This window comes from Chlamydotis macqueenii, chromosome 11, assembly GCF_036417535.1.
Source record: "Chlamydotis macqueenii isolate bChlMac1 chromosome 11, bChlMac1.mat, whole genome shotgun sequence".
Classification (NCBI taxonomy): Eukaryota; Metazoa; Chordata; class Aves; order Otidiformes; family Otididae; genus Chlamydotis; species Chlamydotis macqueenii.
Window position 1 is genome coordinate 2,497,416 of NC_141566.1, and position 25,618 is coordinate 2,523,033.

At 55.1% G+C, this 25,618-nt stretch overlaps 1 protein-coding gene across 2 annotated transcripts; it reads right to left on the minus strand.

Annotated features, from left to right (window-relative positions):
* Positions 1-9,437: 9,437 nt before the first annotated feature.
* On the minus strand, positions 9,438-25,180 carry LOC104476517 (actin-binding protein WASF3-like). 2 transcript variants are annotated; one of them, XM_086756473.1, is made up of 9 exons: positions 25,072-25,180; positions 17,723-17,881; positions 16,538-16,672; positions 16,275-16,428; positions 15,827-15,944; positions 15,571-15,686; positions 14,834-15,103; positions 14,008-14,390; positions 9,438-13,401 (listed from the first exon to the last, which is right to left on the minus strand). In XM_086756473.1, exons 2-9 carry the CDS (start codon positions 17,853-17,855, stop codon positions 13,244-13,246), a joined length of 1,467 nt encoding a protein of 488 aa, XP_086612599.1. In that variant the 5' UTR covers positions 17,856-17,881; positions 25,072-25,180; the 3' UTR covers positions 9,438-13,243. The 2 variants fall into 2 exon arrangements, with proteins under 2 accessions (XP_086612599.1, XP_086612598.1); XM_086756472.1 differs by having other exon boundaries at positions 15,511-15,686.
* Between the last annotated feature and the right edge of the window lie 438 nt (positions 25,181-25,618).

Consider the following 25,618-nt stretch of genomic DNA (forward strand, 5'->3'; position numbering starts at 1 on the left):
CGCTCCCTTCCACACCGAGCTTTCACATGGCCTGGGGTTGGGGGGGTTCATCCAAAGACAGGTCCAGGCTTGCGGGGGTCCCCTCTGTAGTCACACGCGTTATTCCGGATGCTACCGGTTTAATTTGCTTCGTTAGCAAAGCTACGGTGCCCTCACGTCCCTCTCCTGTGGCGCGTGCTGTGTGGCATTAGTGAGACTGTGGTGAAGTGTCCTTGACCTCGTGCTTTTTTTGTTTTTTGGCCGAGAAGTAGAATAGCACGTTTGCTTGAAAAAAAAACAAGCAAGAAACCGGAGCATCCTTCAGAGAGATGGCAGAGCTTGCGGGAAAACACCCAGGGCGGCTCGGGGGAAAGGTGGTGGGTGCAGGAATTCCCGGCACGGGAATTCCCGCCAGCTGAGCCTGGTGTCCCAAAGACGTTGACCTCTTTTAGAGAAAGGTGCCATGATCTCCAGCATCCAAAATGCCCTGCTTCGGCAGGTGCATACACCGTGGTTGGGTGGAAAATGGAAATTTTCTTGCTTCGTGAGGCCGTAGCGGGTAGGAAGCTACTTTGTGTGGATAAAGGCACAAGGGTATTCTCTCTCCGGAGCTGCACAATGAATTCTCCGAGCTGAGAGCACATGAGAAAGCGATGAACCTCCAAAGCGTGCCCGGGGCTTGGGCTTGGTGTCTGCCTCTGACAGGTGGCCAGTCTCTATTTTTTTAAATTTCTGTTCCTTTGAATACCTTGGGCAGTGGGCAGTAGGCACAATGCTGAATCAGCATACATTTAAAAGTAAATCTATATCTCTAAAAGAAAGAGTCTTATATGCATAGAAACACTTTGCTCATTTTATTTCTTCCGGTTTCTGTAAGCACAGCCAGGTCCCTGCAGCTCCTCATTGCAAACACTCACGACAGAGTTAGTTTAACCCGTTTTCGAAACATCGTGAGGATTTTGAACCGTTTTTCTCCGGCCCTATCTAGAAGAGAGTGTTTGTTCCTCTGGGCAGGAGGAACAGTTACATTTTGTAACTTTACATGAAATGTAGTAGCACCTAACCAGCTCTAGAGAAACTTCGACGTGGAAAAAGTTACCTTTTCTTGGCTTGTCAATCAATTGATGAAGTTTTTAACCGTGTTCTTTGTAGGGTTCGATTGTACACCTCAAACGTGTCTCAGCTGAGGGACCCGTTGATCAGCTTTGACAAAGGCGTGCATGGGTCATCGGAAAATCATTTTCCCCCGTGGCCCTTCGCAGCAGTGGGAGGTTTGGGATGCGAGGAGCTAAAGCTGAGTCCCTACCAGCCAGCTGAGTCAGAGGGGAGGTGGAGGTGCCCTCACTGAAATGCTTGGTTCTTGCCCAAAAACATTCACAGCAGCTTTGTGGAAGGCAAACTCTGCCGCCTGAGCTCCGGTCTCACGTTTAGTACAAGATGCTGATATTTTTTCAAGTGATGGTCCAGGACTGCTCTCTCGGAGGCCGTTAAAGGCAGCCATGGAAGGTGTTACAAACACTTGGTAGGCTTCAGGAAATGTCTCGAGAAATCTCCTCTGAAGAACAAGGAGCAGCTCCCATGGATGTAACGGTGTCACATCTGGATGGGGCACCAAGGGTAAGAGGAGCACAGGAAAATGGAAAGGGTTTTCCAGCACAGTGAATCCTCCGTGTGTCCAAAACATCTGGGAATGTGGTGAAAAGAGCCAAGCAGCCCCTGTCTGGCTCCTGGGCATCATGAGGACACAGAGCAAGCAGGGTACGGCCCATCGCTCTCCATTTTCTGGTATTGAATGTATTGGAAGGCCTCTCCAGCTGGGGTTCCTATGTCACAAGTCATTAGAAAAGTTGAGGTCCATAAAAGCCGTTGATTTAATTATCGTGCGTTTCAGATGAGATACAAGGGGATAGCAGGACTTCTGTGAAGCACAAGGTCTTTAGCTGGTGGAAATTTGCAGGTGTCTTTCGATTTCCACGGAGCCTCTGTGGCCGCTCCGGCTGGAAACCGGACCTGCTTGGGGAGGGCTGGTTGGCGTCTAGTTGGGAAGAGCGCCGTGTCCTCACCCTGGGGAACGGCCCAGATCTTGCCATTGTACCTTCAAAAACTGAGCTGTGTAAACAGATTTTGCTAAAAGATGAAGGGGGCAGAGCCTGGCCCCCTTTAAACTCACATCACTTCTGGACCCTGCAGGAGCTGGTCTGGATTTACAGCAGCAGGAACAAGCAGAAAATTGTCCTGAGCAGTCACACGAGGTATCTACTCGGCCCCAACCCCGTGGCAGAAATCGGTGTAGCCAGGGAAATGAATCTGCTGCCTATTTGGTTGATTTGTTTTCACATTTTTGCTTTCCTTTGGCTTTCCTACCATGAGTTGGTGGCAAGCAGAAGACAGGTATGAAATGCTCTCTGTGACGGTGGTTGGTTAGCAGAGGGGATGGGGAAAGGGCAAGGAGGAGAAAGAAAGAAAAGGTCCCTGGAAAATGCTGCGCAAAGGCCAGGGCCAGCGTTGGGCGGGACGTGGCCACCGCTGCACCAGCGCCCTGGGGTTCCTGGAGATGTGCTAGGGGTGAGCGTGAGTTGTGCCTTTACAACAAGCCCTTGTCCCTGTCCCAGCGTGTTTCAACTGAGAAATTGAAAAAAAAAAAAAGATAGTGAAATGTATAGATTCTGCCAACAATGTTGCTTAGGTTTTTTTCCTTTCCATTTTGTTCAGTTTGGGCCTTTGAGCAGGAAAAGGTCCCTTTTGAGCCAACTTCATCTCAGTAACCGGCAGTAGATATCTCCGGGATCTCAGTCCTGCTGTGGCAGCCGCAGTTTCTTCATCTCAAACACAGAGTTTTAATTGGACTTTGAATAAAAACCCGAGAAACCATTACTGTTCTCAGCGGGTGACGAAGCACCTCATCAAATTTGGGGTGGGGAGGTCTCTAAAAAGCCATTGATCTTGGCGATCACTTGTATTGGTGTGTGTTGACCGACTCACTTAACTGTTATCAATCAATTAACAGTTCGCTTTTAATTGTCAGGAATAATCGTTCAATGCACATGGTATTTCCTTGTAACTCCTTTCCTCACGTGCCAACTTTTCTCTGGGTGAGGCGGTCACGCTGATGGCATCTCCTGTACCATTCGTACCATGTTTGTGTTAACCATGCGGTTGCTTACTGCTGCCCTTCCCACTCTTCTCACAACCCCGGGAACGGAGCTTTCCCATTCCCATTGGAAAACTCCACAATACAGAGCGTTATGGAGATAAAATGGGGTTTTGGTAGAGAAAACCCAAATCAGAATGGATGGGCTAAACCTCTTTTGTCCCTGACTTTGAAGGACGCGAATAAATTGTCTCCAGCTCCAACGGTAATAATTGCCTTCACAAATTCCACATGATGTCTGGCCTAATTGTGTCTAAACCAAGGTTATTCCTCCACAATTTGAGCACAGTAAGCACCAGAATCCCAAGTGCAGGTTTACGACTTTATGGCAGGGTCTGGGAGCTGGAAAACATCTGGCACATCCCAGGAAAAGCTCTTCCTTGCCTGAGAGGGGATGAGTTTCTGGTGGCCAAGCCCAACAAGCGACTCAACTAGGTTGGGGTGGCCCAGGGCCAGATCCCACTCTGTGGTCGCCAGCGCGGCCCTGCAGCCGCCCTCCCGAGGCCCTGAAACCTGTGTCAGCCCGGCCGGCCTTCGGGCAGCGTCCGTTGGCGTCGCCGTTGGTGGCGCAGCCGGACAGAGTGGGGGTCCATCATCCCCATCCCCAAACCTGTCTCCCACCCCATCTGCTTTCCCAGGGGCGAGGCTGTTTTGAGCAATTAAAACAGCGGCTTGTTTTGGCGTAAGTGTTTTCATTAGCCGTTTAACTTGACCGGGAAAGTTGATCTCAAAGAACAATGTACAGTTATCGTCCAGCTGTGGTTAAGTCGAGCCCCTTCGATGCACTTTATGAACGAGTGAAAAAAAATCGATGCTGTTATTGCACTGTAACTCTATTGTGTAAAATATTATACATTCATCTGTAAGAGTAATTTATTTTTATTACTGTAAATACAACTGTTAAAGTGATTTGTCAAGAGGATATTAAAAAATAGGGGGGGGTAAAATTAAAATATTTGAAGATCTGGGCTCCTGTCCCAGCTATGTGCCATACGCTGCGTGTCCGTGGTTTTATTTCAGCTGAAGCGAGCCCAGCGCGGGTTTCTGCTTTCCCTCACCTGGGGTCTGTGTCTCCACTGGGATCACGATGAGAAGAACATCTCGAGCCATTGACCGTATGGGTCAGGAAGGAACGGCTCCTCAGAGCCTCCACGCGAAAGCATGGAGACTTTTCCATCAGCAAGCCATCCTCTGATGGTCAGGGATTAAATATCCATGGGGATGAGTTGATCTTGGAGGGCTGGTTTCTCCAAACGAAGGGTTGTGGAGATATCACAGCTTTCCGCTGCCGCTTCTGTGCCCTGGCCTCTGATAGGGAAGGGAGCATCACAGGGCTGATCGCTCACAGCAAAGGCACCCAGTGAGGCCAAACTGACAAAAACCCAAATGCAAATCTACTTTAACCTCTTAAAATCTTTATTATATATATTTTTTTTTTAATCAGCACATGCATAAAGTGTCAACAGTTTGGGATTAAGATGACATTTTTGGGGAACAAATGCAGTTACAAGTGGTGCTTCAGATGGTTCCAGGTTTCCTCTCCACACTGTACAGAAGAAAGCTCGCGTTGTGACCGACGCAGTCCCTACCTTTCCGTCACCGTGTCACGACAGGCAGAACCCACAACACTGGGGGGAAATACACTGGTTCACGGGTAGCAACTGGGAACGGCAGATAAGATACAAGCAGCAACATCTACTCACCTATGGACTAAGTGCACGTGGTTAAAAGACCCCGTTGGACAGTGAACATCTTCTTTTTTAACATCAACTACCTCATAATAGAAATGGAGTTATGGCCTGTAACGGGCCGTCCTCCCGTGGGAGAGACGCCCGTCTCCCGTCAGCTGCTTCTATCGAGCGGCAGGTTGAAGGAAACACGGGTAATACTTCTGCCGGTGTTAAAAAAAAATGAGCCTTTTGCATTGGGGCAGCCTCACCGACGCTGAGCACCCCAACTGCACGGTGCCCGCCAGGCTGGCACCTCCCTGTCCCCGCCGTGCCACCGCTGCAGAGCTGGAGCCCACCTCCATAAAGACCAGCCCCAGCCTTGGTTCCAGGCTCCACGGATGAACGGCCGGTGCCAAAAGGAGAGAAAACTGTTTTGAAAATGCTTGGTGCGAGCTGGCCGCCCGTGGAGGCGCTATTTTAGGAGGATCCTCTGGATTCTCACCCAGAGGCACTCGTGCTCCTACTCGTGACGGAAACCCGTTGGTGCGATGGCTCCTGTCCCGCCACAGCAGCTGGTGTTGCCCCAGCAGCCCTCAGCTGGAGCAGGAGGAGGAGGAGGAGGAGGAGGAGGAGGAGGAAGGCTCTCCAGCCTGAATGCCTGTCCCACGGCGGTGGGAGCAAACCCACCAGCACATCCCACCATTAAGTGGTGACTGGGTTTTTGTCCCCTCCGCACAGCCTTGCCATCCCTGCACAACTTTTCCTTGGGTTGGCCAAGGTGGGAGTGAAAGATGCTCCCAAAACTACCCCTGCACGGCCAGGGGTGTAAAACCCCCTGCACAGGGAAGGAGGAATCCCAGCGGGTTCCTGGGGGTCTGGGCAGGTCCGGGTTTCCACCCAGGTGAGGACAGGCTGAGCACCAGAAACGCTCGGAAACGCCCTGCCCTTCCCCAGCTCGGTGAGACCACTCGCTCCTCGGATGCTCAGCGGAGACGACCCGAAAAGGCACTTGTGTTGGTGAGGAGCTGCAACGCTGCTGCCGAATGCAGAAGGCGGGCGAGGAAAGTGCCAGCAATGCTCCAGCGTCAACCCAGCCTCACACCGAAGAGGTCCCGTCTCAGATTCCCCTGGGCAAGTAAAGCAGCCCCAAAATGAAGGACATCTTTTAAGATGAGGAGCTATCAATCCCGAAACACTCCTAAAAATGCATTTTGGAGAAAAAGGTTTCTTTCTGGCAGGGATTTTCTCTCTTTTTCCTAATCCGCTTTGATCTGAGATGAAAGGCACCACAAAGAGAGGTCCCATTTTTGGAAAACCAGCCAGAACTAAAGGCAGACCCGAAACATCTCAGGATAAAAATAACTAGTGGTGGGGGTGGTGAGGGGGGGTGCCGATGCTCCTAGCAGTGTGATTTTTGGGGATCTGGCAGGACTGCGCCAAAGACGCGCCTGCTGCCAACAACTCCTCAACGTGCATCACAGCAACGTCATGAAGCTCCAAATCTACTTCGCTTCTAACGCAATATTTTTACGGTTGGTTTTTTCATGGCGAGAAGTGACTTTCTGTGGAGTGAGTGTTCCCAGCTGAGGCACCTGGCGTAGGCAGCACCAGTCACAGCTGAAAATCAATGGGATTTGAAACACTTGAGCTGGGGTGGGGCCTTCAGGGACAAAAGCACCTTCTATGGTGGGAGGAGACTCATCTCCTTCTTGCACTGTGGGCTGATGTGCTGCTTGCTCTGTTCTTAAACCCTAGTTTCTTAGAAACTGATTTTTGAAAGTGGCTCTGGTGACAACTGCTCCAATTTTTGGTGGCTGACTGGGAAGCAATGCTGGGTCTGACTTTCTCTTGAGGTCCAGGGAAGGAGGTAGAATGGATTTTCCTTCTGGAAATCACATGTAAGTTGTTTGTTTGTTTGTTTTTCTGGAGGGGAGGGTGTTTGTCTTTAGATTAATCAACTGAGCTACCCCAAGTCAAAGGGTAACTTCCAAATTGTTCACCTGTTCTGCAGCCTGTGGACCATGAATGGTCTGGAGGAACAGGATGCTGGAGCTGCTGCCTTCTAACTACTGAAATACAGTAGTAACAGCTGCATATGCTGGTTTTAAAATAGTTTTGGGTGGGAAGGGACCTTTAAAGCCCATCCAGTCCAACCCCCCTGCAAGGAGCAGGGACATCTCCAACCAGATCAGGTTTTCTGCATCTCCAGCTAGATCAGGTTGCATCTCCAGCTAGATCAGGGTTTCTGCAGTCAGTTTGCATCCTTCCCTCTCAGGTGTTCATTCTTGCAGTACGGCTTGTTTATGGCATTTGAGATTCAAAACCAAAGGGGCAATAAAGCTAAGAGAGAACGTGAGCAGGTACAGAGTGGTGGTTGCACAACCAACCTAAAACGCCAGGTGATTTTTCTTTCCTCCTTTTTTTGCACTCTCCAGACTTTCTACACAGCTAAGAGCTAGAGCCACCATTGGGCTGCAAATCCCCCAGGGCCAGCCCAGTCCCGTGGCATTGCCACCGCAGGAGAGGTGCGCGGGGAAAGGCTCATCTCACACACGCTTGGGCTCACAAGCTCCCAAACACAATGACGGAGAGTGGACTTATGTCTCTGCTCTTGCTGAGAACGGAGGGACCTCTGGGTGCTGCTCTGAAGGTGGCACCTGTGGGAGGACATCTATTAGGAGAGACACCCGTGGGAGGGCGAAGCATCGGTGATCTACCATCACGTAGTGCTATGGAGACGGCTGTGGCCTCAGGGCACCGTACCGGTGGCAGACAGACGTTAATATTGATAATGTCCCATCGACGCTGCCTGCAGGGGACACTGTGGCCAAGCATGGCCCACCCAGGGCTTGCCTGGGGATTTCCTGCAGCACGAGCCCATCCCTTGCTGCAGGCTCTGCCTCAGCCTAGTGATAATGTCAGGATGGTGTCCTCCTTTGGGAACATCCTGGTGTCCTCCTCCCACTCTGCCTGTGGGCATGGTACTGAAGGCTTTGGGGCAAGCTCCCCTCCACTGAAGTCCATGACTATTGGGGTTTTTTTGGTTTGTTTGGGTTTTTTTTATCTCCCAGCAAAATGTGGGTGCAATTCTCCCTCACTCAGGCTTTGCTTTCTCCAGGTGATCCTAGAAAACTTGGGGTTTGTTAAAGAAAGATTAGAGTCACAAAAAAAAAACCCCAAAACAAAACCTTTAGACTCTCAAAAAGACTGAAATACTTCAAAAATGTAGGCTGGGGTACAAGTGCCCAAAGGAGGACCTTTTCTATGAGCTCAGAGGGCATTGCATGAACTGCATGGGCAGCTCCAAGAGCCAACGTGTAGCTGGAATGATGCTCCTGGGTGAGTTTCTGCACGCGTGCAGCCATCCTGGAGCAGCGCAGGGATGTGGGGACGGGGAAAGGCCCATCCTGAGGGCACGGCGACCCATTCAGAGAGAAAATCGGCACATCTTGGTGCTCCTGTACTTTGCTCAGGCACTTTTGCGTGGGGGCGGTGGAGGGGCAGGATAGCCTCACCGTCGCCATCAGCGGCGGGGGATGCGGTCGTGGCGCTGGTTGCGGGGTCACCGAAGGAAGGGGCAGCAGTCCTCAAGGTGTTGCTGCCCAGTTGAGGGTAAATTCATGGGTGAGTGAGCGTTTGAGGCTTCTAAAGTGCAGTGCAGGTTATATGGTCTGTGCTGTAAACTCCTCAGGGCAGAGTCCTTGCCCTTACTTTTATTTTTTTTTTTATCTATAACGTGACACACCAGCTGAGAAAACCTTACCCCTAAATAACAACTACCACTACAGGAAAATGGGAATTGTGGTGAAAGGAACAGCCTATGCTCCCCCAGCCAGCATCCCATGATGGGGAGCACTCTCCGTGGCCCTCCGTGGTCCATCCGCAAGGAAATGGCACGGTGCTCCTGCCTGCCACGTGCCTCTGGAGAGCACCCTCCAAAATATCTCCTGTGGTGCTACAACCTCCAAGTGAAACTTCCATTTATCATTAAAGCTGAGGTGTTAATTCAGGCTCTGCTCTCAGGGGAGTCTGCAAAGCTTCTGTTCAGGCTATTGGGTGTCTCGAGACGGAAAAGTTGCTGGGAGGAAATTTGAGGGCACTTACGTGAAGGGAGCTCTCTGGAGAAGCTGTGTTCAGCCTGACATTTGTCACCGGAATAAAACCTTCCTGGGGTTAAAAGAGCTGCCAAAGCAGGAGCTCTTGTAAGACGTGATGCTCACTCCTCCCTAGGTCACAGCCCAGGGTGGAAATTTAGAAACTACCCAATCCCTTCTTCCTCCAGGACACTGATCCTCCAAGAGCCACCAGCATCAACAACCAGCTCCAATGCTCACTCAAAACCAAGGAGAAGCTGAAGGTGCAACACCAGAACGTGAACACTACTAGACTTCCACCAACCTTTGTGAAACTTGAACAAGACCAGACCTCACCCCTGATGTGGCCCTCACAGGCCATGGGTGCAGTGGTCCCCATAATATCCCTTTTCAGACAAACTGGAAACGTCCAAGAGGTTCCTGATGGACCTCAAGGACTGTAGCTTCCTGTTAATACCTTGAAGCAGAACCAAACTGGCTTATTTATTCTTCCACTGCCTCCAGCCCGACTCTTTGTATGCACACAGAATATGCTTCCCCCTGTTGGCAGCCTTATTTTTTATTTCTCAGTGGATGCCCGTAACCTGGCAAGTAGGAGAAAGCAGACAAAATGGAAAGACAACTGCTGAGGAGATTGGCTGGGCTCATTAAATTTTTGGCACTCTGATTATCTGTTGGCAACGAAATGCCGCTGCTATATTTTAACACAGAATATGATGCCTTAATGTGCAGGAGAACCTCCTCAGCCCACTTCTGGTACACTTGAGAGAGGAGAAATCCAATCATCCTGTGACCCGAATTGTATTTTTAATGTCTGCCAAGCTAGATAAAATATTTAAATATTCACTTTTATATCAGCCCACAGGAGGATTGGAGCATTTCGGGTTGTGTAATGCAGCATGGCCTACTTTTGGAAGAGTCTACGGAAATAGGCAGGCATGATCAAAATATTGAGTGCGCAGCATATGGGTCAGCCAGCCGGTGTTAATTAGTACGGCACAACCAATGCCAGCAGAGCTAGCCCAGCCCGACCAAGGAGCTGGTGTCACTTGTGTTGGATTTTCACCTAAAATAGAGATGGTCATTCTCAAAGGTGGCTGAGTCCATCAAGCAAAGCCATGGGGGATGTTGACCCTCCAGGAGAGCTGGCCTTGCAGGAATGGCTTTGTCATGGGATTGCGGCTCTCGGTGCCACCACGTGCTCGCCCGCTTTGTGGTGCGGCCAGGAGAGAGTTGTGAAGAGCAAGGTGCACCATGATTCAGACCAAAAATGGGTGTCTACAGCCCACACTGACTACACAGGTTACTTCTCCTCCAGACACACAAGAAACGTGAGCAGCGAGCTCTGATGTAGACGTCTCACTGGGGAGACGCTACCTGAGGATCAGCCCCATCCCTGATACCAGGACAGCTTCAGTGGAGCTGAGCCAGTTCAGACCCCTGGAAGAGCTGGGTCGTGATGTCTTCAAGCAACAGGCGATGCCAGGAGGTTACAGTCCTGCTGACTTGCCTCGGGGTTCAGCATGTGAAATGGGCTTGTGACATCAGGGTCTGGGAGTTTCCTTAAGCAGAACACAAAGAGTGAGGACGCGCTGGGATGCCTGAAGAGGATAGGATGGTGGAGGAATGTAAAAGCATGAGGAAACAAGGGTGAGCCTTGCTCCCTGCGCCCCTCAGGCTCCCAGCCATACATCACCTCTGCAGAGGTGACCTGTGCTTGGGGCAAGCAAGGCTTGAATTACATGATTGTCGAGCGCTTTGCCGTGCAATGGCGTTGACCCTGGTAGCAGCACGGGTTGGCTGATTGCTGCCGATCCCAACCATAGCAAAGTCGGTGTGAGGTGACAGAGAAGTGGGAGGCTACAGGGACAATCCTGACCCATCACATGCCAACGGAGTCCTACCAGAATCATCGCCCGTTCATGTGACGCGCATAAAGCAACTAGTGCATGAAAAGAAGGGACCCAGTCTTTTAGGGGCACCCAGCTCCTCTCCCGTTCCCACCAGAATCAGCTCAGCTTCCCAGAACTGGGGCAGTCATGGACCCGAGGGACACTGCAGCCTTGCATGTCCCTGCCTTCACGTGCATCCCGCTTCGGTGGGACTCCCGGGTTTCTGCAGCCCCTCGACCACCGTAACAGGTAACAGCAGCTCCGACAGCCCTCTGCTACGCTCTTTCTCTCAAAGGGTTGTTGCTTTTTCTAAATTATCCACTTAAACCCAACGTCCCTTCGCATACAAACAGCATCGTGATGGCATCTATATTAACGACACTCCACAATAAATACTACCAGATGACTCTTAAATGGTCCTCTGAAGTTTTACAAGACTTTCTGCTGAACTTCCTCCAGGTCAAACCCCAGCCCCTGGTCCAGGAAAGCCCACCACAGACATCGCAGAGGCTCTCTGCTTGGGTGAAGATGCCAGGCTTTGGCCAAAAAGCCCAAAGCTTTTGCAGACGATTCCCTGCATCTCAGAGGGTGAACATCAGAAGCGAAAGCTCCTGGTGAACACGGAGCATCAGGAATTTCCTGTTCAGCTGCAGGACACCATGTCTCCCAAGGTAAGGCACCCTTCCACCAGGCCCTTCCCCAACCACTCTTGTCCTCTCCCACATCCTCGCTGCTCCTCCATTTGAGCCCCCCGCTCAACACCAGAGCGTGCAGCCCGGATGCGGAGATGTGGGAGGCGTCATATCCAAGGGACAAGGGACCGTTTTGTGCCACTCAAGAGAAGGGAGGGCTCCTGGGGGTATTTCTCAGTAGCTGAACAGGGGGTTCATCGCATCCCACCACAACGGATTTCTCACCAGGGGAAAAATGAGCAGATACTCGGGGCATGGTTCAAGGTCAGCATTTCTCAGGGTGAATTCAAGCATCAGCCTTCGAGTATTTTGGGTCCCAGCCATGTCCTCCCATCTCCTTTACAGATCTGGTTGCTCCTAGATAGTCAAAATACTACTTTGGTAGCCATCATGTAGGCAGCTACTGGGGGAGCTGGGGAGGTGGGCTCAGAGCCCAGCTTCTCCCCAGAAAAGATGCAACGTGGGGACTCAGTTTTCTCACGTTCAAGGACTCATGGTACATGGGAACACAAGAGAGGACCTTAGGACAATGCCAGGGAAGTCCATGCCTGGTCCTGGCCCATTTTCTGCTGGTGGAGAACCTCTCCAACTCTCCGCACGCTCTTCCTCCCAGCTGTGATATTTTCAGTGTTCCCCGCCCCTTCGCTCTGCCTTCCCATGTCTCCTCCCTTCATAACTGCGTGAAAAGCCTTCAAAGAACCACGTTCCAGTCTGACGAGCAAACTGGTATTTTCAGTGCCGTGGTGGGGGCCCCCAGCTCTCCGGGCTTCCCCATCAATGCCAGCTCGTGGGGCGAGGGATGGGGCAGGATTGGGCCGGGGGGATCAGTGCCTGGGTCCAAGTTGATCTCAGTGGTACGGGGCTGCAAAGTGCAAGTTGAGAGTTTACCTAAAAGCATCATTTTGTCTAATTATTTTTTTTTTTTCCAAAATAACACTGAAACAGTGTAGCCATTGGTATAGAATGGTGGCCAAGGAGAGATGGGCTTGGGGAAGCTCCCTGGATGCTCTGCTCCCTTGCCAGCAGCTCCTTTCCCCCCAAGGACAGCACCCATTGCACCGTTCAAAGCCCGGCCAAGCGCCGTGTCTCCTTGGCAGCTGCACAAGCCTTGCCTTCACGCTTTTCTCCCGGAAAACTGGTCCTAAGGGTGGAAACGGGCTCATGTCACCAACACCTTGGCTTTCTCCCAAGGAGCAACAGCACGATGGCGACCATCCCTACGCAACAGCCGCAAAACATCGAGCATCGCTCTACGGGGATGGAGCCTCCTGCCCACACGCAGCCCGATCCTACCAACGCGGGCAGCGGAGCATCCCCAAACCCGGTGCACGGCCATCCCCGTATGCCTGCGGTGACACCAGCTGGGCAATCCGGCTTCTTCTCCAGGAGCTTCTCATGAACACACTTAACATCTTGCCAAAAAAGCCCTGCTGCCTCTGGGTTTCCCTTCTCTAGCAAAGCATGCTCAGGGCCGGTCTCTGGTCTTGCTCCAGGTGTAAATCTGGAGTAATCTTATCAACCTGCCTTCAGAGCATTTTTTTTAAGTCGTTAAATGTGAAGGTGGTGCTAATTTCTGGTCTCACTGCCTCCGAGGTGTGTCCTACCAATGCTGCTGCTGCCCGAAGGGTTTACGACGTGGTGTAAAAGCAAAACTCCTGAACGAGCGGGGCCGCCCGCGCTTGTTGGCATCGACGTTGGGGGAAGGCGCCTATACACACCTGGTACGGAGCCGGGCAGCTCCGCGCCAGCCCAGCCCCGGGGCCCCTCAGTCCGACCACTCGTTATCGTCCAGCTCGGAGTCGTCGTCGGATTCGCTGTACTCCACCGCGATCCGGCGGGACAGGATGGTCGCCACGTCGTTGCCCACGGGCTCTTTTTTGGCCTCTTGTTCCCATTGCTCCTGGACTTTCCGGAGTTGGATTCCTGCAGTAGGGAAGGAGAAAGGCTTTAGGGACAATGTGCCCAGCACCCAACGTTGCAGCTAATTAACCCCCAGTTAACAGTATTGGCTGAAACGAGATGGCTGCAGCCCCTGTGCGAGAAGATGCACGCAATTATAAAGCTATATGAGCTAATAATGTGCTGCGTGTGATCATAAAGCTACATCATAGAATAAAGCTCCTCCTCTTCTTCCACTCAACCTGAAGACGAAGAACCTTCTTGAACATTAAATCTACCCTTCGACCTGAAGATTTGCAGGAAGAGGAAATGGGAGAAGCCTTGGAGCACATCATCCATTACAGCCTGGAAGGAGGCCACATGTACGAGAGCTGCCGGTCATCCGTGCGGAGCTCTGTCCCACCTCCAGCCATGGGTTTCTTCCACCTCCATCCAACCCCCTACATTGCATTTCTTTCCCTCCCCAGGGCCCACCTGAGTGCCACCACCTTCACACATCACCAGGGCTCGTCTTCTGCTCAATAAAGCCAACGCCACCCAACTCTACACCAAGAGGTATTTTGCCATGGTGGTGGCAGTGTTGAGGACCTGTCCCCTCCCCTTTCCGCTGCCATCATCCCCGCCGCTCACCCCTGCGGATGGCTGCCAGCAGGTCGCTCCGGGCATCGCTCATGGGCATCAGTGGGATCTGTGGCTTCCGGGGCTCCACGACGGGGGCTGGTGGTGATGCCGAGTGTGCTGGTGAGGCAGCGATGGCGGGAGGCCCCGGCGGCGGTGGTGGGGGTGCCACCGGGGGTCCCATGGGGCCGGCCTGCGGCGGGGAAGTGGAGTAAGGGCCGGGGGGCGCGGGGGGTGGTGAGGGTGCGTAGGAGGGGGGTGCGGCCGAGCCGGGGGCCAGCACGGGGGCAGCTGAGATGGGACTGTCGAAGGCGGTCTGCGCGGAGGGGATGACGGGTGGTGGGGGTGGCGGGGCGGGCGGCACGAAGTACTCTGCCATCGGCACCGGCTGTGGGCTGCAACGGGAGTACAAAGCCATGTCAGTGGCACGAGGAATGACGGCACCCAACACCCATCCCAGGTACCCACCACCCATCCTGGGCAATGATCGGCTGAGCTGTGGCTTGGTTTGCCCTGGACCCCCACGTAAGCTCTGTCCCCATGGAGGTGGGGGACTCTGCCGGCGGGATAGGCTATGGGGCACGCAGTGGTGGGAAGGCAACCAACATCCCAAGGGAAAATGGTCCCACCCATCCGCCTTGTCCCCTTGTCTGGGGTGACATTACCCCAAAAGTGCTCTTGACCGATTTGGCCTTGGATCTCACCAGCAGTTTCAGACCACAGTGGCTGTAGAGGAGGGCTCTCCTCGCTACATCAGCCCAGAAATTGAGGAGATCAGCCCCCCACCAAGCCCCCCTTCCCCTGGGCATCCCTCAGAAGAGGCAGGCTGAAGCCGTACCCATAATCCTTGACCAAGTGAGGCCTTGGCCCATTGAGGATAGCCTCGGGGGGCTGCTGCGGTGCGTGGGGCTGCTGAAGGCGGTTGAGGCTGTTCTGTCGGCTGCCTGCCGCTGGCACCGGGCGGTAGACATGCTCCTGTTGGGGGGCAGCTGCCAGCACCCCTTCCTTGTGCTCCGCCGGGGCCAGGTGGGACGCTGGGGCCAGCAGCTGCGCGGGGTGGTTGGGGCTCGCCGGGTACGAGTGGTCGGCCGCGTCCGACGCGTAAGATCTACGGCACAGGAAAACCCAAATGTCGTACTCCTGGGAGGGTGCTTGGCTGGGCAGGGGGTTTGGGGAGGACGTGAGTTTGGGAATATTTTGGGGTTGAGACAACAAAACAAAAAATGGCCACAAAAATACAGATGTGCAAGCAAGCAGGGAGAGAGCGGAGGGGAGGAGGACACCAACACAGATGAACCAATCTTTTCCCTTTGCTGTACCCAGACTTTATCCCAAAACCAAGGCTGCTCCTGAGGTTCAGGATGCGACCCTGGGGGCACCAGCTGCCCATGAAGCTACCATGGGTTTACGGCTCACCACCCCGACCCTGCTGCAGGCAGCGCGTCGCCCAAAGACGGAGAAGAAGAGGAAACCAAAGGAGAGCCGGTGAGCTAACGCGTAGTAGGTAAAACCTGCCTATTATCTGGGGACAGTGATCCTTCCGATGACGCCATGTGATAGGGGGATGGTGAGAACCTGTTATCGGGTCGAAACTCTTTATCATACGCCATCATGTTCCACTCCAGGCGCCGGTTGCGGGCTTTCCTCACTTTCTTCACCTCCCGGGTGGAGTCCTCCACCAGCCGCTGCTCCTGGGGGCACACACAAGCCGTGGCTCCATCTCCAGCCTTGCTCGGGACCACAAGCGGTACCCTGGGAGCATCACCCAGCCCCGAGAGATGCACCCACCGCAATGAGGGGGAGCACCCAGGGTCACCCGCCTGTCCGTTACCTTTTGCCGGCGCTTCTCCTTCCTCTTATCTTCTGTGGCCTGCAACATTTTCTCCTTCCATAGGTTGAAGAAGTAGGAGGGGTCGGTGTAGAACTTCAGGCCATCCTTTTTGTCGTCCCTAAGGGGTTGGGGAGGGAAGAGAGGGGGTTATCAGCCACAGGAGAAGACCTCTCTTCCCCTGAGCAGGGGTGGTTGGTACAATCATGGTCATAAGCTGTTGCCCCACCATGAACATCTTCAACACATCCGTCACTACCTGCAGCGCCGCTGGATGGGGTCACTGGTCCCAAGCACCCTACGCAATGGGGACGGTGGCACAGCAACTGGAGAAAACAGCCCCTGCGCCCTTGCCAAGCAGCAAATGGGGTGCACCCCCGATGCCTCTCCTGGAAAAGGCCCCCCGGCACCCCCTCGGTCCCCCCTTGGAGCGATGTGGCGGCTACCTTACCTGTAGGGCGTGAGGATGTTGAGCGGCGGGGGCTTGTCGCAGCGCTGGTACATCTCCATCACCGGATTGGGGATGGAGTTGCGAGACACGACCTGCTGGTTCTGCACCGTGGAGCTCTTGAAGGCTTTCCGCATGTTGATGTCCTGCAGCGAAACTGGAAGAAACAGGAAGAAGGTGGGATGTAGGGGTGACCTCAGCCCCCTGAACGGGGCATGGCACATCCCTGGCCTGGCCATCGCCCCAAAATAGCCCCAGTCCCTCACCTTCCTCCACGGTGGAGTCCAGCTGCGTCACCTTGATGACCAACAGGTCCACCCTCTCCTGCAGCGAGTTCATCCGCATGTAGAAACTGTTGGCTTCATTGAAGAGCTCGCCGAAGATGTCCTCCGCGTGCCTGCCTGCCAGAGGGCAACAGGCACCCTTGGGTTTTTTTTCCTTGGTTTTTGGGGAGCTGAGCTTCATTCTCGCCCGGACCTGGCCAAGCGCTGCATGGAGGGAGGGGACCAGAAGCCACCTGCCCTCCTCCGCGCACGAGCATCCTTTTCAGCGCAAGCGGTACCCGCGGGAGGCGCCAAACCACGGTGGTGCTCATCCTAAAAACCCTTGGGATCTTCCAGGGCAGATGCAACCAAACAAAAACCTCCCAGCACCTCCTGGCCGTGCAGCGTCACCCGCAGAAACCCAGCCCTGAAGGTGGAAAACGGAGAGCAGGGCAGCGGGGAGAGCGCTACAGCAGGGAGAAGCCATTAATTTTTTCACTTCAGCAGGTTTTTGGTTTATTTTTTTCCTGCATCACTACGATAGCTCATTATCAGGGTTATAATTATCCCAGGTCTGAGCGGGGCATTGCTGACACCTGCAGGCTACAGCACCCATCCCGTCCCAGCACCCAGCCCAGCACCTCGGGGTTTCCTCCGAAAGCATGCACCGAACGCCTCCCGAGACCACGGCGCTTTCGATATCCGCTCCACTCGGCCGTTTGTATTTAATTTCCTTTTCCCCTGGATGAGGCAGCCACAGCCGGAGCACCCGTGGGTGCCGCTCACGCGGGCTGCCACGCGTCCAGCAGCAGGGTTTATTTTTCCAGGAGTGTTCTAGAGAAGAATCTAATTCTGGATTGGGGGAAAAATAAAAAGAGGGAGATCCCTGAAGAGCCTGCGCTTCCGAGGCGAGAAGCACGGGGCTCGCGAAGGCTTTCTGTCCCCCACGGCGCAGACCGGCTACGGGAGGAAACCAGGTCTTAAAGACGTCCCCAAGTCCCCACGCTGGCCTTGGCCCTGGGCATCCCCCTTTTTTTATTAGCTAGGTAATTCCCACAGAATGAGGGGTGGCTGCAGCCTGCACGGCTGTTTCTCTGTGACTGGAACCGGACCAAACGACCGCGGCATCCCACCGGAATCCCGCCGGAATCCCGTCGCCCCGTCCCCCCCTCCCGCGCCGTGACTTACTGAGGCTGCCCAGCTGCTTGATGATGGCAGCCAGCGTGCTGTTGGTGACACACTCCAGCTCACTCGTCACCCCCTCGGGGAGAGCCCCCCGGCACAGGTGCCGGGGCTCGATATTCCTCTTCACCAGCGGCATGCTGCCGGCGAGCCCTCACGCCTCTCCTGGGCGAAGGAGAAAAAGAGAAAATTAAAATAAAGAAAATTCGGCTGCCCTCAGCAGCCTCACCTGGGACCCACGCCCCCACCCGTGGGCCCAGGAGGTTATTTAAGCTCAGCTTTATAAAATAAAATAATAAAATACCACAGCTTTTGCCATTTGCCTGGATTTTTCTCCCCATTCCCTCCACTCCCTGCCCAGGGGACTCGTCCTTCCCACACCGGGATACGGAGGACGCAGGGGATGCTCGGCGGGTGCAAACCTCCGGGTGCCGGCTCGCCCGACCCAAAGGGTGGCCAGAAGCGAGCAAGCGCTTGTAATGTCATTATTTCCAGCTCAGCTCTCCAGGGTTTTATTCGTGCGTGTGCTACACCGCTGCGGCGGCCGGCTCACCCCCGGCTCTCCGCAGCGTCCCTGTGCCCCCCACTCCGGGGCTCACGGAGATGGAGGGGGATGCTCCCACCCAACGGCCTCATCTCCAGCGAGAGCACCCACAGGAGCTGGCGAGGAAGGACGGGCACCATGGGGTGGTGGGTGCTGGGCGCCAGTTACCCCGCTGACGTCAAGGCTGAGTGGTGCAAAACTGGCTGAGAAAGGAGGAGAAAATTAAAAAAAAAGGGCTGTTTATGAACCACAGTGGTGTCCCCTGAGGTTCTGGAGCTGGGGACTGGGACGCAGACAGGCAGAAAGCAGGCGGTGACCCCGCAGGCTTGCACAAGGGGGATCTTACGTGACATGAGTGCATTGGGTCTCAGCTCCGCCCTTCCCAGTGCCGAGGCAAATCGGTGGCACCACAAACTGGATCCCAGGCTCAAAAGGACCAGAGAGCACGGACAGCCTTCCCAGGTCCCAAAGGCAGTGAGCTGGATCCCCATCATTTCACATCCCGAGCACTCCCCATCCACTCCATCTTTCCCAAAACTCCACTCGGCTTCGGCAGAGAAGGAAAAACCAGCTTCCGAGCAGAGCCATTAATAGCTGGGAGCAGAGCAGCCGGACGCCGGCAACAGAGCCAGCAATCCTGACCACGGACGGAGCCAGAAATCTGCAGAGTTCACATTTTTTGGCCCCGGGAGCGTTAGACAGAACAGTTTCCCATTGACAGCACCCGGCCAGCGCTCCCGTCCCCCCCGCCAGCTCCTCCGCAGTTTTCAAATGCAAATCCAAGCTCCCTCCATGAAAGAGTCCAAAAAAAAATTATTCCTAAATCATTCATATCGAGCTTCCTAAAGGGCTGATTGTGCTCCCAGCTCTGTACGAACCGGGGGTGAGTGGCTGGGTCCCGCTTTGCCCCGGGGGCAATCGGGGCGCCGCAGGAAGGACCCCCAGCTCCGGACCCTCCGTAGGGTCGTGCGATGCTTCGGGCGGGGAGCAAAGCGCGTCTCCTTCCCAAAGCCACCGCACAGGGATGGCGGGGCTGGCGCTGTCCCTGGCTCCCAAAAAACCCAAGAGGCTTCTGCCAGCTGGTTGTTTTTCAGTGGAGGAAACTGCGACGGCGTTTTTGGGGGAGGCTCTGGGTACCTGCTGATGGGCATCTGCTCTGGCCGCGTCCAACCCCCCTTTTCTGGGCACCCCCTGAGCCCCACCTCCTCCGGGCTGCGTAAAGAGAAGAGCAGCACCAGCGGATTCACCCCAAGCTGGTTTTGAGCCCATTTTATGTGTCACCCCAAAATTCAGAAGCTGAGCCCCAGCACGTCCCCCGCGGGGGGGGGGGGGGCTCCCCCCGAAACGGCGGCTGCAGGGACGGGAGGGCAGAGCCGTTAATGAGCGGCTTGGGCCCAGCAATTAGAAAGAGGGAACAAAGAGCCATTCTCAGCATCCGCCTGGGACGCGGCCACCACCGGCACCCGGGGCTTTTTGTCCCCGCGCAGGAGGCCCGGGAGGAATCGGGGCCACCCGCGCCTCCGTCCCCCGTGGGGATCCCAGGGGGAATGAAGAAAAAAAGGGATCTGAGGTCTGAAAGGACGGGCAGAAGGTCTGAAAACAGCGTCTGAGACCATCCCATGGGAGAGCATCCCTGGGGAAGACAGACCCCCTTTAATCTCCCCCCCAAAAAGCCTTAACAAGACTCAGAGCTCGCAGCAGAAGCAGCCAAGGAGGAGTCAGGCACACATTTTTAGGCAAGGACAAGCAAATTTGGCTGAGCCATGGGAGAAGCCACTTTGCCATAGGAGAAGCCGCTTTTTAACCTCCCCAATTAACGGCTGCGAACGGGACCATTGGAAACCCCTGCCGTCCCCCTGAGCCCCAGCAAAGGGATGCTCAGTTATGCCCAGCTCCTGCTCCTGTGGATATTTCGGGTAATTCCCAAGCTTTCCAGGGTGTGATTTTGGTGGCAGGTCCTCAGACCCACAGGCGCAGCGACCGCCACGGCACCCCCAGCACAGCCCAGCTGGGCACGACCATCCAACCAGTAAAGCTGCATCTGGGCAGCTGCAGGGCCAAATTGCCACCTTCCATGGGTGCTAGTAGCCCTTGATGGCCCTGAGCAGCCTCACCTGGGACCCACGCCCCCACCCATGGGCCCAGGAGGTTATTTAAGCTCAGCTGGGGGGTGCTAGCCCTGCTCTGAAGGATGCTGCTGGCCCCCAGTCTGGTTGCTTGATTTTGGGTCCATGGCGAGGTTTGCCTCTCTCATTGATTTCTCATGGGATGGTCCCAGTTTCTTTAGGTATCCACCACTCCGTGAGTGTGGGACTGGAAGGTACAACCTCAACCAGCCTGACCTTCTCGCGATGACCTGAGCCTTCCCAGTTTCTCTGTGCATCCACGGGGCGTTGTTGTGGGGTGAGTGTCTCTTCTGGTGGGTCCGGGAAAGTCAGCCAGGTCCTAGTGCTTATGTGGACTAAAATCTATGCGGGTTTTGTTTTCTCCTGAATGGAAGTGAGGAACCCTCTGTGGGGTAGCCACATAGGGCTGCTCAGCCCAGTTCCCCACCATTGCTCCATCTCGCAAGGGGCAGCTCGTGGCCTGCAGTGGTCCTTGGCGTTCTCCAGGGCCACAAATCCACCCTGACGTCTGCCGTACCCTACCCAAGCTGGGCGTCGGCTGGCAGCATCCCACCTGCTTTGCAGACCAAGCCAAGGAGCTTGGAAGGGAACCGTGTCCAGCTCACTGTGGCCCAAGCGAAGATCAACTGAGCTGCCCGGGTGCTGAGACCAGAAATGAGCTTTATCTTCTGCCCCAAGAAGCCGATTTCTCCTAAGGAACCATTGGCAAATTGACGGCAGCATCCCAAACTCTGGATGCTGCCAGGAACCCAAGCACTTTGCAAGGGAGCAAAAGCTTTGGTCGGGGGCCAGGAGCCAGAGTAATGCAAAAAAAAAAAAAAACCCGGGGTGGCATATTGAAAAATCTGTTATCCTTGAGCAAAAGACAAAAAAAAAAGTTTAGAAATTAATATCAAAAGTGCCAGATGTCCAGTTCAGGACAGCAACTCGTGTTTTGGCGCAGGCACCCTGGGAACGAGGAGGTGGGGAAGGGCCAGGGGGGCGGGAGGGAGAAGGAGACACAAGGCGGTCCTGAAATATCGAAAGGAGGGGGGAAAAAAGAGCTGCACCGCAAGGACTCATCGCTCTAATTTACGAAACGCATCTGTGGCCACTTTTTAATTTGTTGCTAGCCCAAATCACTGTGAACACTGCCAGCGTGACAAACGTCACTGCCTGGCGCGAAGCTGATAATCGCTCCGGAGCTGTTGTCCAAAGGTTAATTAAATATATTAAAACCGGCTGGATCTCAAGCATTCCCCTCGCTTCGAATAAACCAGAGGGCAGATCGTTAGTGAGAGCCGATTCTCAGCGAGGGCACTCGCTGCTCCCACAGCACATGTGAAACGAGTTGAGAGGTCTCAGCCCTGATCCCGGGTGGCACGGAGGAATATTTGCTGTCGGCCAAGAAGGGATTTGGGCTGAGCTGCAACTGCAGGGAAAGGGTCAGGAGGAGGGAGCTGGACGTCTGGCCAGCGCTGGGGCAGAGCTGTGTTGTTCCCGGGGTTGGGGCCGATTCCGCGACCTGCGTCCCACCGGGAAGGCGCAGGCTGGGAGCGCTGCCCGCGCCTCTCCTCCAGTCCATCTGCGCCTCTCCCCCTCTGCTAACGCAGCCAAAGGCAGCTCCGCCGCCGCAAACAACTGCCAGGAGGCTTCAGCGAACCAACGCTTCACAGCAAAGTGCAACAGAACGTTAAATCACAGCTAAAAATACCCCTGAAGTGTTTTATTAGTAAATGCCACAGTATTTTTTTTCCCCCCCCCTCCTCTTCTACTGCAAAATGTTTCAGCTCTAGGAACAGCACTTGACTAAATTGCCCCTAAATCACAAAGGCCTCTGAAGGCTGGGCGCCGCAGCACCGACCTTTGCCAAAAAGCCTGCCGAGGATGCCGAAACGCAACCCGGGGTTCGTATAAAAAGCTGCGTGTCTGGTTTAAAACAAACAGGGTGCTCAACGGGTTGTGTCTCAGTGACGCTGCTTCACCGGTACGCAACGGGCAAACACTGTCAGCTGGTGAGTGGGTCTGCAGGTGGTTGTTTTCCTTGGGCTTTAGTTGATTTTCCTTGGGATTTAGTTGGGTGTTGGGTTCCATCATTAGATTTCTCAGAAATGGGGAGCCCTCGGTGCCCCCTGGCGCTGGTCAGGGAGCTGAGGGCCCATTTCATCGGGGCCTGCCCATCCCACAGAAGATGCTGCCAGTCCTTGACGGACCTGGCACCACCACCTTTTGGCTTCACCTCCGCTTCGGGTGCAAACTGAATCCACGCAAACTCAGCATCCTGGTACCCTAATGCTGAAGGAAGAAAGGGGTGGGGGAAAAAAAAGGCGTGGATGAAACTACACGTGTGACCCTCCTCCGTCATCCCTCATCCACTCGGCACGTGCCTCCTGTGCCAGGACCACCCGGGAGCCACGACGCCGAGCCTTCATCCTCAGAGGAGGAGTGGGAACGGCAGCGCAGATCCCGGCTCTGTTTGGGCTGGAAAAGATCCCCGCTGGCCCGGGAATCATGTGGCGTTTTTAATGACTCTTTATCACCAAAGGAAAATCTCCAGTGACGTTTTTCTTCCCTTCTGTGCTCAGCTCATTAACAGAGGGATCTCTCGCGCTCGCCGGTGGTTCGTGTGAGTAGGACGCTGCCGAACAAACTGGCCTTATTCTCCCCAAGATAGAAGGCGCTTTGATAAACCCAGAAAACCCTCGGCGAGCAGCAAGGGCCCTTCTGGAAACGCGGCGCTGGCTGCCTTTGGGAACGGCCGTGGGATCAGCATCTCTAGCCACAAATGCCTTTCCCTGCCTGGGCTGTGTCCTGTGCCCGGGGGGGTCCCTTCCCAGGCTTCACCCCCTGGCACTGTACACACAGCCCCACAAAAATCCCAGCGGGACCTGGGGGAGCGGAGCCAGTGCCTGCCTGGGAACCGGTTGCATCCCCTCTGCTCAGAAGCACACGAAACGCCGCGGGTCTCGCCCGCGGGGTGCAGCTCAGAGGGCGGCTTTTTGGATGAGCAGCTCCGCAGAAAACCATTCTTGCTCGCTTTTTAAAAATATAATTTTAACACTTTTGGCTTCAGGGCTGTTGTTCGTAACTTGTCAAGATCTTGGCATCCGCAGCTGATTTGTCATCCTCCATAAAATGGAGGATGAGCATCTTTGGTTCAGAACTGGGCCAAGGGAGATGACAGCTGAAAGTAAAATATGCTTCATCTCGAGTTTTCTCTGTGGGCTTCAGCTCCTCAGGAAAGGAGCGGACATTTGGGGACTGAGCTGCATCACAGGCGTGATGTGTAGGAGCCCACAGCCTGCTCTGCCTTTGCGACGGAAGAGCACAGGGCGCGTTAACCTGCTAGCTGCCAGATGAAGCTGTGCTGGCCCCGCGCATCTTCAGCCTCCCCTAATCACCGAGCTGTTCACGCTGTCGTAGGGGATGCTGCTGAGATATGGAGATGCCCTCAAACTCCACTTTTAAATTATTTTTTAAAAATAATTAAACTAGCAAGGTCTCTAAAACCCAGGCAAGGAGATGCAGGAGATGAGGGGTGTGCCTTGGCATGCTGAAGTTTGGAAGATGAATTATTAATTCTGCCATTGCCAACCTGCCCGTACATCCCGGCCCTGCGCTCCCCGCGTCCGGCAGCGTATCCGGCAGCCGCAGACAAAGCAGCCACAAACTACGCTAAAAAAGCATCTTAATCCATAGGTATTTGATCGCGCTGACACCACCACGAGGCAGCAAGAAGCTGAGTTTGAAGCCAAAAAAAAAAAAAAAATTAAAGCTCCTTACAAGTAGCTGAATCACGGAGCGGGGAGGCCCAGGCTCTGCACCCTCGGAGCAGGGGGGTGCCCCAGGGTGGGGGGGCTGCTGGGGGGGATCCAAACCCTAGGGAGGGCCCTGGGCTGGGGGGGGTGGGAGGCCACGCATGGCAGGTGCCACCAGGCATCAGCCCCGTCCCCCCTGCCTCCCCAGCCTCACAGCTCATCCTCCCCAGCGATGGAAAAACCAGCGGCAGCGCTGGATCCTCCCTCCCCGAGATGCAGGGATGTAAAGCGATGCGTGTGTCCCCCCCACAAAACCCAGTGCCAGAGTGCAAAGCAGCCAGGTACCCCCCTCTCCACGCACGAATGCAAAGCGACAGCACCCCTACCCCCCACCATGCAAAGGTGCAGAGACCTGACACCCCCCCTCCCTTCCAAGGCTGAAAAGCTGCTAGGATTCCCCAAAACGAGATCCAACGCAATGCCCCCCACCCCTACCCCCCCGCCCCCGCAAGGATGCAAAGAGGCCCAGAGCACCGCGATGCGAAGGTGCTGAGTGATTTGGGGATCCCCCCCCCCACCATGGAAAGGTGCAAAGTGAGGAGGGACCCCCACCACGAAAGGATGCAAAGCAAATCGGACACCCCCCTCCCAACACAAGGCTGCAGAGACACGCACCCCCCCCAAAAAATGCAGGGATGGGGGCACCCCTGCAATCTCGGGGTGCAATCCGGGAGAGAGCTCCCCCCTCCACGCAAGGATGCAAAGGGATCTGCCCCCCGCCCCCCCAACCGTGCAAGGATGCAGAGCGGTGGGGGGGTCCCCTCCATGATGCCCCCCTAAAGGATGCAAAGCCATGGGGGACCCCAATAAAAAGATCTCCCCCCCCCCCATGCAGAGCGAGACTCCCACCCTCCCCGCACCGCATCATTCCCGCATCCCCGCGCTCACCTCCGCCGGTTTGAGTGGGGGTTTTTTTCGGGGGGGGGGGGTCTCTCGGCAGCAGCCCCGCCGGGGAAGGGGGTCGCAGGGCTGCGGCCACCGCCACCCCCCCCCCCTCCCCGCTCCGCGCCTCTCCGCGCCGCTCCGCAGTGCGCGCACGGCGCATGTGCCCCCCCCCCTCCTCCCAACCCCCGCACCGCCGCCTCCGCCCCGCTCCGCCCCGCTCCGCACGATCGGCCCCGGTGCGCGGGGCCGGAACGGCACCGCGCACCGGGGGCGATCGTGTGGACCCCAGCTCCATCCCTTAATTTTCCCATCGCCACCAGTGCCGCTCGCTCCCAGACCAGCTCAAAGCCTTCCACTGGAGCTGATGGGAACCCACCAAGCCGCTCCAGCCCACGCAAAACCCTTGTCCACGCTCCAGTCCCGGTGACCAGCGGAGATTTTTTTTTTCCAAACTGGCCTGGGATGGACACGAATGGGTCGTTCAGGTGCTGGGAAAAGGCACTGGGGAGACCTTGTAGCGGTTTCCAGTACCTAACTGGGGCTGATGAGA